Raw genomic sequence first — 13,205 nt, forward strand, 5'->3', positions numbered from 1 at the left:
GCATTACATGTCTGGTATTTCTTAATTAATTTCTTAGTTGTTCCATAAAAAAATACATTACAGTAATTTTAGAATTGGGCTACATGACTTTTAATACTTAGATATATGTATATGAATTTTACCTTTGTAAATTAACATGGGTCTGGCTAAGAAGTAACTGTCTGTGTAGACCATGTTTGGAACAAGATTGCTAGATGTGTAAAAATAAAAGCTGTAAAATTAAGCTTCATATAAGCTGATCCAAGCTTGTTGGAAGGTTGTCAAGATGGGTAAAAATATGTACTTTCTCATCAGATTCCTTTTCATCCTTACCAGCTAGACCAAAGAAATAGCAATACAACCCATAAATCTAGATTCAGTTCAAAGCCTGTTTGTGAGCCCAAATGCTTAACAGTTTTAAATAGGTTGTTCCAGCTGTGACAGGTTTTTTTGAGTTTGGATTCTGAAAACAGATATAAACAAAAACCAAAAAGTAATGGGCGCCAAATTTGTTCAATCCAAGAAAAGCCCAGTAAAGAACTGCTCTGCTCCTTTCATATAGGTTTTATAGTCCTTTATTATATTTTCTTTTTTAAGAGATTTATGGACCTTATTTACTAAAGTACCAATGAATTTTTTGTAAGATACTACTAGTACAATGTTAGATATTAAAAGCTGATCTAAGAATTGTCTAGTATAAAAGAAACTCATGAAGGAAAAGAAGAAAATCCATACCATTTGTTGGAATCAAAATATTAATATTACTTTTCAGGGAAAATGAAATTGAACATTTTATTCCTGTTAGTAAGGTCAAGGTGTGTTGGAATTTTCTTATAGAGGTAGTCAGATTTCTTGTTAGACTGCTGGAGACTTTCTGCTTTAAAAAAGCTTGTTTAAATGGTGAGGAAACTTACTTAGAAGTTTGTTTAAATGAATTGTGTTCAGCTTGCATATGCAGCTTCAAACTTTTGGACAGAAAAGCTGGAAACTGTTAGTCGTTATATGAAACTTGGAAACTCCCAGGACAGTGTTTACATACTGCCATGAAATGAATTGTTTCCCAGTAGCTGTGGTAAAGCTGGCTAGTCTGCAAGTGGTGTGATTCAAGCCTAAAATGATGCGAACTGGCTCAAGTCCACCAATGAACAACATCCGGGGGCTAAGAGCTGGAGAGGTCTCAAAATGTTTTCAGTGACTTCGTAATGCCTACTGCAGTACAGTACTGCTTTTTCCATTCTTTGTGCTAGAGCTAAGGAAAGAAGGGAAAAATACAGAAACTGAAGTCAATAAAATTCATGTGGCATAATAATAGCAGTAGCAATTGCTGTAGAAATACAGAGGAACATATTCTTTGGGAGTTTAGCATATGATATGTGTAAGGGCATGTACGTGTTTGTGTATGTATATCTGTAGAAAGACACTTTTTTCCCTTCTCTCCTTTTCCTTTCTTTCTGTTTTAGGAGTAAGAATATTTTCGTGTGTGTATGTCTGTGTGTGTGTRTACATGTGTGCGTACATACATGCATATAATATAATTTTAAAGTTAGATACATTGTTTTTACTTGAGATAGTAATGACAATAAACAGTGACACACTAAGATTTTCTTCTTCCAAGTAACTATATTCAGAGGGGGATTTACGGGGTTGTGCACTTATTTGCTATGACTTCTGCTTATGGCTAGCTGCCTGTTTAGGTAAGTCTCTTTGTTGATCAGGCTTCTTCTGGTGCATAAAAATGCACCTAGAACAATATGTGAATCTACAAAAAATGGTACATGTGGAAATACTTACATATGGTACAAAACAGGACTATCCACATTACCAAATTGAAAGACTACGAGAAACTGCTGGGAAAATGTTTCTAGGTAGATAGAAAGGAAGGAAAACTGTAAAATGGTGTAGCTTTACAAATGAGACTGTTTTTTTTCCTTTTTTTGAGAAGTGTTTTGCTCAATGTTCGTAAGAAAAGGGAGACTTTTTTTACTTTTTCCCCTCATATGACACATAGGCTTGATATATGTATTAATTTCCGTGTTAGTCATTATCTGTCTCTAGCTTCTTATCTTTTTTGTTCACTACGCTGAAGGGTAGATGATTGGCTTTCATTGCAGTTCAGCAGTTTCACATGTGTCAGGTGAGGACAGATAATCCCCCATCGTCTGTGCAATCAGAAGCAGCTGACTGTCCCAATTTTCTAGTGGTGTGAAGTATGAAGCTCCTACCTTCAGCAGTCCCTGAGAACTGTAGCTAAAATCACAACAGGATTGAAGATGACAGATGAGGGACTGCTAAACAGTACTGGGAGTATAATGGTCAAGTATATGTACTTTCCAGAGTACAAGACGTTACCTGATTATCCAGAATTTTGGCATGATAGTAAGGTATATCCTGATGAAATAAAAACACTTTGTGAAAAATAAAGTCTTATAAATGCTCCAGAGACTATAAAGGAAGAAACAGAGGAGAAAAGAATCTCCTTGGAACCAGAACACTGGCAACCCTTTATTCTGTTAGCAAAACACCTGGACAGTATAAACACATGCGCCACAGAAATTTGCAACACAAGAAGTTGTCCACATTGTCAGCTATTCTCTTAATAATGTGTAGATTATAATTTTGATTTTAAGATGCTTCAGGAAGCATAAGGGCAACATGAGCTGTTACTCCATTCGTGTATTTGCTGAGCAAGACAAGAAGCACATGAAGCAAAATTTACAGTATGAGTAAGAGTTCAGTAAAACTGTTTGACTATCTTTGTGGATCCAGCCAAATCTTAAGCTGTCTTCCTCCTTGGACAGAAGTCTCAGGACTGGGGTATACCTTTGTAGGGGTTTGATGTCTCACATAAGAGAATATAACATAAAGAAACTTGTGGAAAACCTACAAGCAGGAAGAAATTCCAGTATGAACACAACTAATTACAGCAAAACTATGCTCTTCTGCTTTGACTTTGGATTTTTCCACTCCTTGTTATTCTTAACATATCACTAGATAGAGACTGTTCTTGTGTGGCTGCTCAGGGTGCTGAAAATTGTGATGGAATAAAGGGAATGGAACAGGACTAAACTACCTTAACACAAGTGGATAGCTTTCCTGTACTTATGATTGGACATACGTATTTTACTGCATATGTTTGTTTTGGATTGATGAACTAGTGCTAATTTTGTCCCATTTAAATGCTTTTAAAAAAAGATCTGTGTGAAAATATTGCTGGCATATCGTGAACAATGTCTCTCTGCTGCTTATTCCATCATCAGAATTAAATGCAAGAGTGGTCTGACATAGATGTTTGGAAACTAAGTCTCTCGCTGGGTGAAAAATTTCTGGCTGCTACAGCTGCCTGTATTTATTTTTAGTGTTCACAGGAATTCAGTTATCATTTTAATGATTTTTTTTTCATTTTTCCACCTTGTTTTGTAGGTAGCATTGGTACTTCTTTTCAATGCCAGTCAATCCATCAAGATCACATTTGCAATGATGACAGTGACAAGGTGAGGCTTACATAATTGTTTCCTTCATCAGATGAGGGTTTTGGGGTTTTGTTTGTTTTTTAACTGTACTGCTTTTACTGTACTGAAATTATTTGTTCTCCGGGCCTGGCAGTTAATTCTTAGTCTTTGACATCCCTCTGGCCTGTTAAGAAATACACTTCTTTTAATCACTTAAGGGGAAATTTATCTCGTAGTGTATTTTTCTTTCTGCTTGCATTCTGTTGCTATTCTAAATATGTGGTTTGCCATACTGACACCTATAGGTAATAAAGGATGGCAATGTCACTACTACTATTTTAGGTAAGTTGGTATATATTATAGTTTGTGACTTCTGAGGTTTAAACTTAACTATGTTCTCAAAGTTTCTTTGCAATGGCTTTTCCTTCCTGTTTTGGAGTTGGATACTCCAGGCTTTACAGACAGGAACCTACTGTTCAGTGCTGCAGCCTAAAATACCTATCTATTTAGTAGTGTACAAGTGTTTTCCTAACTTTTTTTGTGAAGAGATCATGCTCTCAGACTAGTCTCCTTTGAGTCAGTAGAGCACTGAATGTTTTTAGTCAAAATGTTCGGTGACAGTTGAGTCAGTAGTATAACTGTGGCGTACAGAAAGGAAATTGCTGGTGAACTGCTTGAGACTTGATACCATGTTCCTGGTCTTGTTGTTTTCACTTAAACTTTCCTATCATTAATACACAAATTGATTAATATTAGTTCAACATGTAATATGTACTACATTGCTTGCAAATAGGACAATATATAGGAAGTTTTCTGGTTGCCTTGACAAACCTGGGAAAGAGTATGTGTTAGCAAAATTTAAAATGGCCTTTCTTAGGAATTGGAACACTATCTAGCTATCCATGCCTTTATTATTGCACAAATCTTTGAATTTTGAATTGACGGAGTAAGTTAAAAATAATTTTACGGCCTTTCCAGTTCATCCTAAAACTAGATTTGTTTTCAGTGCGAATTTCTTTTACTGCCATACTGACTTTTTTTTGGAGGGGGGTAGAGGAGGAGATTTTGAAGCTACGTCCTAGATTTTGGGGCTTGGACAAAGAAGCTATACAGAATATAGCAAAAAAAATGATTTTAAGTTTTCAGTTGATTAGTTGGTCATGCACTGAGAAACAGTGACAGAACTGTTTTCCATACGGTGTTTCCAATGTCTGAAAATATCCTTTTTTTAAAAAAAAAAGGAAAATAGTTAAACTCTTGTTTTTCTGCGCTGTTGGTGCTATTTTCAAAGGTGAAAGCTGGTGAAAGAAGGTGAAAGCACTCTTTTGCTTTGCAGTGGGCTTCCTGAATAGAAAGCCTTAGCATACTGCCTCTTTGCAGAGGTAGCGTTGAAGTTCAGTCTGGCAGAGTTGAAGGTCACTTCTAAACAATAGGTCAGAAGTGTGGAACAAAAGGGAAAATGTGGGAGAAAAGGAAAAGGAATAATAAGAAGGGAAGATTCTTTATCATAAGTTCACTTACGCAGTTACCAATTGTCCATACATGGTGATGCTACGTGGGGAAAAGAATAATGAAGTATTAGTTCCTTTTATCTGCCTTATATTCACAGCTTTCTTTTGGTCCTAGCGCACTGTGTTCCTGGAAGATTCTTGAGTGAGGAGCAGGTGGTGGAAATTTCCTTTCAGAGGGATCCTAGTGCACCAACTTCAGACTGGCACTGCCTTTTAACATTCTTCCTTTTCTACCATATTTCTATATGGAAGATCAACTCTGTGTTAGATGCTGGATTGACAGAAAACTGAGGGAAGACTATCGTATCAGGGTAATTAAAACTGTTTTCAGTCCTGTTGAAAATTATGTTTGTTAGGTGCTTCACAGGTTTGGGGGTGGAAGTGGGAAGGGAGTGGAAGCTTACCTGGTTTAAACTCCACAACAGTCCACAGCCTTTTAGATTTCTTTGGCATACCACCTGCCTCCATGTTAACAGAGGAACTGGGCCAGAGCTTTATATTTTCGTGTATTTGGGGATGGATGGAGAAATCCATCCTTCACATTGTTATCAATTCTGTACCAGATTAGAATATCATTCTGTGTCAAGGCTGATTAAAGTCGAACTAGCATAAAAAGTAAGAAGAATGCATTTGGGTAGGGTTTCAGACAAATGTGTTTTCTGTCAAGTGTCAGTGTTATGTGACAGAAGCTTTGTTTTTGTTTTTTTTTTTTTTCCTGTAAGAATACATGAAACTGTTTTCCTTGCATTTTATAGACAAGCCCAGCTGATCCATTGACTACATGGCCACACATGGCCACTTCTTTTGAAAAATAGGGAACAGTCTTCAGAAGTAGCATCTGTGCTCTTCTCAGACATGGTATTGGATACCACATTCTTATTTAACAAGAGACAATCAAGCACTAATCCTCAGTTAATGTCACTGGGAAAGTATTGGTCAAGTCAATGTCTGCTCCTCCACTTGTTAATTTTTGAAGAACTTGTGGAAATAGACACACTTTTCTTCATCCGTAAATAGTGCTTCCTGAAAGCAGTTGGTTACAATAGCACAGTAACTATTGTAATAGAAGCAGGAGTGAGCAATCAATTAATTGCCTGCATGCTTATTTAATTTCTCACTATTCTCATTTGTAAACAAACCTACAAACATGCAAGTTGTAACTATTCCTGGGACATCTCTTTTCAGTGGTCTCATACAGTTGTATATTCCCTAGTTCTCAGGCAGATAGGAATAAATTAACCACCTGGTAGTAAGGAAAAAACTGTGATGCAGTGGAAAATTTTTCATTGCCACTGAAGGTTGTAGGGTGAGGCATTAAATAAGGAATAGGCAGATATTTATATGTTACAGTTTAATGAAGTAAAATACTTATAATGAAGTACACAGAGTGTGTAAAATGTACAGATGAACCCTAGAACATTAAGACAAGTGAGAGACAGAAGCTAGGTGGGTTTAGCTGCAGTGGTTCAGCCTTGCACTCACTTACCAATACATCACTTTAATACTTTCTAATGTTTTGTTTGATGGTGATGTTATTGTGCTTTGCCAGTCTTTTTGGAAATCTTCCATGTGGTTAGGCATGACTTACTATTGGAAAATATTGTTAGTTCTAAATATGTACCTTGCTTTGCTCCTTTTTAATTTATTATAATTTATTTTAATTTCATTGTATTACTTCTATTCAATTATATTATTAGATAAAGTATTATTATAGCAAGTCAGAAATTTCTTTCCAGCTGGAACATAAATCCTTTATATATCCATAATCCTTTTTAGATCCAAATTCCTATGACTCAAACACTCAACCAAATGATTTGATTCACTATTTCTAATCTTTAAATCCAGAGGTTACGATGAGTGCATCTTCTACTTGTTTAGTAATTTCTTGTTCCTGAATTTACTCCTGGTTGTAGGGAATTACTCAGTACTTAAATAGTAATGCAAAGTGCTGTATCAATTCCTTATAAAGGTTTTATTTTTTTTTTCCACAGGAGAAAAAGTGCATCACAAATCTAATCCTGAGAAAATTATCCGTGTTGTTTCTTTTTCTCTGTGGAGGGAGCAGAGTCAGGGAGAATAAGGCAAATTGTGTTGTCCATAGCTAAACTCAAGACACATCAGGAATTCATTTTAAGATTCATCTATAAAATAATACGATATTTACTCACCTCTTCTGTGGTGTCTCTTTCTATGGATGAGGGACAGCACATAGAAGAACAGGAATATTAGAAGGGGTTCCTTTTGTTCCTTCCAATTTCAAAACTGCAAAATTTCTTACTGTTCTACTTAGGAGAGCACTATTTTTTATTCTTTTTTTTTCTTTATACATACTTTCAGTTAAGTCTATATATTTTTGCTGCGTTTCTTCATGCTTTTTTATTTCTATTTCAGATACGGCAGCCCCAACAATACTGTTTACTGTAGCCACTTGCATGTCAAAGGAAGTTTTTGTCTCCATTAGAGCTTTAATTTCTTGTATCTTCAAAACCTGCTTGGATGCAATCCTATCTAACATGTTCTAGGTGACACTGCTTGAGCAGAGGGGCTGGACTGGATGATCTCCAGAGGTCCCTTCCAACCTCAACCATTCTTTGATTCCATGATTCTGTGATCTACAGGGGATCTCTTTTTTGTTTTCCAGGATCAGATTTGGAAAAAATGTAATTAGCAGGAGGAACAGAGAACACAGGCGGTTTTGAAAGCTGAAGACTGCTAGGTGATATCTTATTTTTAGAGGGGGTGCTTAAGTGATCCTCACCCCCTTGGTGAGCAATTCTGTGTCAGGAGGCAGTCTCCAACAGTGCTGATAGCACAAGGGTGGTTGTATTTCCCTAACTCCTCCTGTACCTCTGGTTTTGTAGGTTTTCTTGGCTTTCTGTATTCATTCCCTTTAACATAYGGGGAAAGGCTCAGAGAGGAGAGAGGTGTGAGCTGGGCAGATGTTGGAGGCAGTAGTCACCAGGGGTCTGGATGGTTTTCATGGCGTTTCCTTCTTGAGCTGTTACTGACTGAAAACTATTCCCAAAGTTTTCATAGCGCCATGGTGGGAAGAAGAGTGATGTTGCATGAACCTGCCTGAGCTTTGTTAAGAAGTATGTATTAGTGCTATAATGGTGTTTCTTGTCTGTGTGTATTTCACAAAGCCTGGCAATGGTGAAGGTAGTGTCAGGCAGAAACAGGGAAATGGACGAGTGACTTGATTTCTTGGAGGTGGCAGCTTCCAGTTTCTGCAGTTTTAATGCCCTAGTTTTCTGGTTACCATTTCTTTCAGCTTGACTGGGCACTTGCCAGTGAGGTTCTGATGGTTTACCTCAGTTTCCTTACGTTTGTACATTTCATTAAAAAGGAAGTAGAGCTGTAACAGAAAATATCTCTAGGCTTAAATTTATTCTGAGGTCCAGTCTTGAAGATCTCAGTACTCCCCACAGATTGGAGCCACAATCCTGTGCCTGTGGCACTCAGGCTGAAGCCTCAAGAATACCATTTTCTCCTTTTTTTTAATGATATAATGAACAGATTTATAATTTAAAAGAAGATGCCTTTAAAATGGATTTATAATTTAGAAGATAAGAAGATGCCTTTAAAATGGTTCTGTAGGATAGTTATTTTTCTCTCTGCTGCTTTTAGAACTGTTTTCTGATGGAACTGCATTTACAGATGTTTAAGGAAACCTTAAGGGGAGAAAAAATATATTTGAGTTCCTTGAAAGAAGTAACGGAAGACTGAGAAAACGAGCTGTGTGTCTGCAAGCGCTGAGTATACCCCGTCGGGCGCTCCAGTCAGCGCGGTGCGGGGCGCGCGCTTACCACAGGGACCCGACGCGCGTGCGCGCCAGGGTGGGAACGCCAAATCGAAACTAAAAGGGGGCGGGGACGCGCCTGCGCGGCGTGTGCCTCCGCCTCCCTGACTGCCCCCGGGGCGACTGGCGGCGGGGCGGGGCAGGCGGGCATCAGGGCCTTCCGCGCTCGCCCGAATACGCATGCGCGAAGGGCTTCCGCATGCTGCGCTTGCGTCGGCTGGCCCCGCCCCTCGCTCCCAACTCTTCCGTCTCTTCCGGCCGGGGGCAGGGCCGAGCGTGGTGACGTAGCGGGCCTTGCCGTCCCGAGCACCGCCCCCCGCAAAAACAAAGGGCGGGTCCAAGTGTGCCTACGCCCCGCCCCTCGCGAGGCAGGGCGGTGTGGCGGCGCGGCGCGGCGGTGACGTCAGCGGCGCGGGAAGGCCGCGGCGGCCCGAAGGGGGCGGAACATGGCGGCGGGCGGCGGGCGGCGGCGGGGAGAGGAGGCGGGCGCGGGGCGCGCGGGCGGCTTGCTCTGTGATGGGCGGGGGGAGCCGGGCCGACGCTCCCGGAAGTGATCGCGCGCGGGCAGGCGGCGCAGGCCCGGCCCAGTTGTTGGCAGTGGCGGTGGCGGCAGGGGGGGCCCCGCGGCCCACACGGCAGGAGGCGGCGAGAGAGCGCTTTGGCGGTGACCGGGGGTTCCGCAGAGGAGGCGGGGGCGCAGCCCCGCCGCGCCCCGCAGCCGCAGGTACCGGCACGGGGGAGGGGAGAGGGCAGTGGGCCCGCGCGGAGGAGCGGCGTTGCCCCCGGCAGCTGGGCCGGGGGTCGCGACAGCAGTTCTGTGGGGCCGCCCGTTGTAACGGTGCGGCGAGGGCCCGGACCAGGGCTCGTCAGCGGGAAGCCCAGGTAGCCGGTTTGTGACTGTAACCTCCGGTAGCTTCATACCGCTTCAGAGGAGAAGCCAGGCTGCTCCACGAAACGTATTAGCAAGGSAGGTTTGGGGGGTTTCTGTTAACTCTTGTCATTGTGTGTCATTCGATCCTTAATTCTAATGTAGCAGAAGGAGGATTTTTAGAGAAATGGTAGTTATATCAGAAGGATGTTGGTTACTTAATGAAGAAGTTTATTTTAGCATTTGCTGTGCATTGGGATGTTTTCTGGAGACATTTATTTGAATCTGTAGCTTTTTTTAGTCAGTAATTTAGCTATTGCTTCTGCAGAAGTTCACCTGGCTCTAACTCACAAAAGGCTTTCTGACTTCTAGCATTTGGATTTTGAAACAGAATTTTGAGGGTGGTGATTGGAGCAAATATATGTTTTATGTGCTCTTTAAACCCATCATGAGGTGACTACAACAGTGAAATGGTGATGGTTACTAGTATTTGGTCTGCTATGATCAGGTGTTGTTGCATATGTGTGTGCTTTAAAGGAGCATTTGATATGAGTATTACCTTGGTTTCAGTTGCAAGATACATTGTGCTTACCAACATGCAAGGAATTCTGTTGTCTGCTGGCCAACAGACTCCTTAGCTGCTTTGCAGTACTAACAAGAATGAAAACTTTTTTTTGATCAGTAGAGTATTGCAGCTGATATTAGAAACCTTCTATTCCGAAGAAAAGGAAAAATCTATTTTTTGAGGCCTGTGCTATCCGTGGAAGAGCAGTGTAAAAGAGAGAGGAGATAGAAAAGTAAGGAGACAGGGAACTGTCATTCAAAGATCAAGAATTGGGGCAACTGAGTAAGTAGGTACAATGGGAGAGTAAATGAACAGCAAAAGTTGATTATTCTTAATCACAAAACCCCTGTAGGTGCAGATTGAGAAAAATAAACTGCTTATATAGAACAGTCTAAGAAGGATTTCCAGGGAGTTGCTATCTGCAAATAGTGCCCAACAAGAGTGCTGATTGTGAGACAAGAAATCTAGTATAAAAGGGGTTCATAAGTTAGAACTCTCAAGGTTTTGCTGTGTGAAACTTAATTTGTTGTATCTCTAACTTACAGAGCAGGTTAAACTTTATTTGATCTAAATCTGTTGTTTCTCTACAGTTTGCCTGGAGTTTTTTAGGAAGAATATAATAGACACTAATTTGAACTTGTAACCCTAACAGTCCTTATTCTGCACCTGCAGTGAGACTAGAGGCGCAGAGTTAGAAGCTCATAATAAAATAATATAAAAACCTAAATGCAGTTAGGAAGGCAAGTTCTTTTCAATTGTAATGTTGAAGGAGAACTAAAGTTGAGACTTAAACTGTATAGTCTACTGTTTTGAAAACTGTCTTATGTGTCCACAAAAATAGGGAATATGTGGGCTTCATTGATAGTGAAACTATTGGGAATATGTGCCCAGCAAGTAGATTCTTAAACATTTTTTTCATTTAATATTACTTTGTAAAGATTTTTTTTTTCCCAGAGAAGGGGTTTGATAGGTAGGAGTAAGGGTACAGATGGAATGTGAACTTTCTTTTTCTCTGTTTTCAGTTGGAGAGTTGTTTTGATTGTAGAGGAGTGAATCCTGAAACTGGTGAAAAGCTGTAACTAGTGCATGCTGAAGTACAACTTAGCCTAGTACTATGTGTTAATGCTTACATCACAATAACTGATATAATAGGGCATGTTTAAATTGTATTGTAAACAAAACTTGACTAAGCTAGGTGTTCAGCTTTATCCATGAAGTACCAAGATAGCTCTCTGGTTAGCAGGGTAAGTTTCATGCTTTTTAGCTTCATTTGAGAGCGCCCTGAAAGATCATCAAGTAAACTCCCGTTACTTTTTGGTGCCCTCTACTGATTTCTGCTTGCCAGAACATCTAAAATTAGGACTTTTTTTTCTAGATAGCAGTGAAATGCTAACTCTTTAAAAATGTTCATGAGAGATTCAAAATAATGGGAGAGAATGGAAAAGGAAAAAACCTTTCTGTACATAAAACTTGTTGCTGATTACAGTCCAACCAATTTGTCTGGATAGCACTGGAGCTGTTCCTCGCTTGGTAGAAAAGTAGTTACACAGTATACAGCTGCCTCGCCTGTCAGGCTTTCCAGCTGCAGAAAGACTGCTGCCTTGGATTTTGTTTATACTTGATTTCCTTGGAAGAATAGAATACGTCTTTATGAAATCAAGGCTTTTTCTCTTTCATTTCTCATTCAGTGTCTCTCATCTTCTGTAGTTTCTGATTCTCATTTGGCACTTTTAGGGCTTACTCTCAAAGAACTATTAACCTTCTGGTTCATTTGTGATAACATTGCTTTTTTCCATCTCCCACCCTCACCTCAGATGTTTTGCTGTGCTTCTTCACCTAACTACCACTATACAGACATACAAGTTGCTTTCTTTTTGAGGAGGCTTTTCATCTTGTTGCAAAGCTGCAGTTGTAAGTGATTCAGTCTTGTAGTTTTGTTCCTGCATCTGAAATCTCTGGCACAGTTTGTCCAGGTGAACACGTCAGTTGCATGAACTCAGTGCCGTCTTCTGTCCAGAATCTTTTATCTTTGCAAGACAGCTTTACCAGGTCTGTTTGTTTCTAATAAAACCACTCAAATTTTTCTTCCATATTGTAGTAAAAATAAATCATTACAATAAATCATAAAGCTGTAGTATATGTTTTCATTATTCTTAGTTTGTGCCCTGCATAACTTTTTTCACTTAGCACTTACAATTTTGGGTGAGTAGTGAAGGATGAACATCTTATCTCAGTCAGATTCTTAAGAGAAAAATATGCTGAATATATAGTCTTCTTCTGCGATGAGCATATATTCTGTATTTAAAGGTGTATTTCCATTGGATATTCTATGGAACAACAAGGGAAATAGAGAGGTTGGACAGTGGTAAAAAAGTAGGAACAGCTATTCAGTAGTGTTGTGGAAGGAGCTTCTGAAGACAGATGGCAAAGTTTAAAGTGGATGAGTGTAGATCCAGGAGAAATCTTCCGATGCAGACCCAAAACACCTATCAAGACTGTTGTCTGTTCAGGAATTTTGCATGTGAATCTCTACAGAGCAGAGGGTTAGAGCTCAGCTGTGAAGCTTTCTTGTTCTTCATCTTCTGTTCCCTTACAGTAACAGATGTGTCAGAGCACTGTTCCTCAGATCTAATCACAAAAATCAAGCACAGTGTTTAGGTACTCTACGTCTGCTTTCAATACATGAGTGTTTACATATACCTGTAGTTGAAATGTGTGACTAATGGTTCATAGCTATGATAATACAACTGACTGGGATTTTTCCAGGATGGAGCAGAGCTTAGGACTATATAAAAGTACAGCACATGAGTTTTTCATGCACTTAAAACTACTGTGTGTTTTTTTTTTCTTCCTTGTCTTAATGAAAATAAGGGATGATGGTCTGAGAGGGAACCATGCTCATATAAGAGCATTTGGGAGCGTGAGGCTTTTTCTTTCACATGTTATCTGATATATCTGCTGTGTTAGTGTTGCAAATCTTACTTTGGCTGTCCTAAAATGAATCCTGTTTTCTAGAGTTAAAAAAAAAAAAAAA

At 39.7% G+C, this 13,205-nt stretch overlaps 1 protein-coding gene across 8 annotated transcripts in view; it reads left to right on the forward strand.

Moving 5' to 3' along the window:
• RNF38 (ring finger protein 38) overlaps positions 1 to 13,205 on the forward strand; it is a 115,053-nt gene that overhangs the window by 56,828 nt on the left and 45,020 nt on the right. For 6 of the 8 annotated variants that reach the window (XM_085302104.1, XM_085302099.1, XM_085302097.1 and 3 more), the window contains exon 2: positions 3,400 to 3,470. Coding sequence is in view for 6 of the 8 variants with exons in the window: in XM_085302099.1 (XP_085158225.1) it covers positions 3,400 to 3,470 (71 nt within the window). In the remaining 2 variants the exon portion in view is untranslated. Of the gene's footprint in view, positions 1 to 3,399; positions 3,471 to 5,054; positions 5,251 to 9,263; positions 9,463 to 13,205 lie in introns of those variants that run through there. The other 2 variants (XM_085302101.1, XM_085302103.1) reach the window with 2 other exon arrangements.

This window comes from Rhea americana, unplaced genomic scaffold (genome assembly GCF_003343005.1).
Source record: "Rhea americana isolate MKP2758 unplaced genomic scaffold, rheAme1 scaffold_186, whole genome shotgun sequence".
In the NCBI taxonomy this organism is placed as follows: domain Eukaryota; kingdom Metazoa; phylum Chordata; class Aves; order Rheiformes; family Rheidae; genus Rhea; species Rhea americana.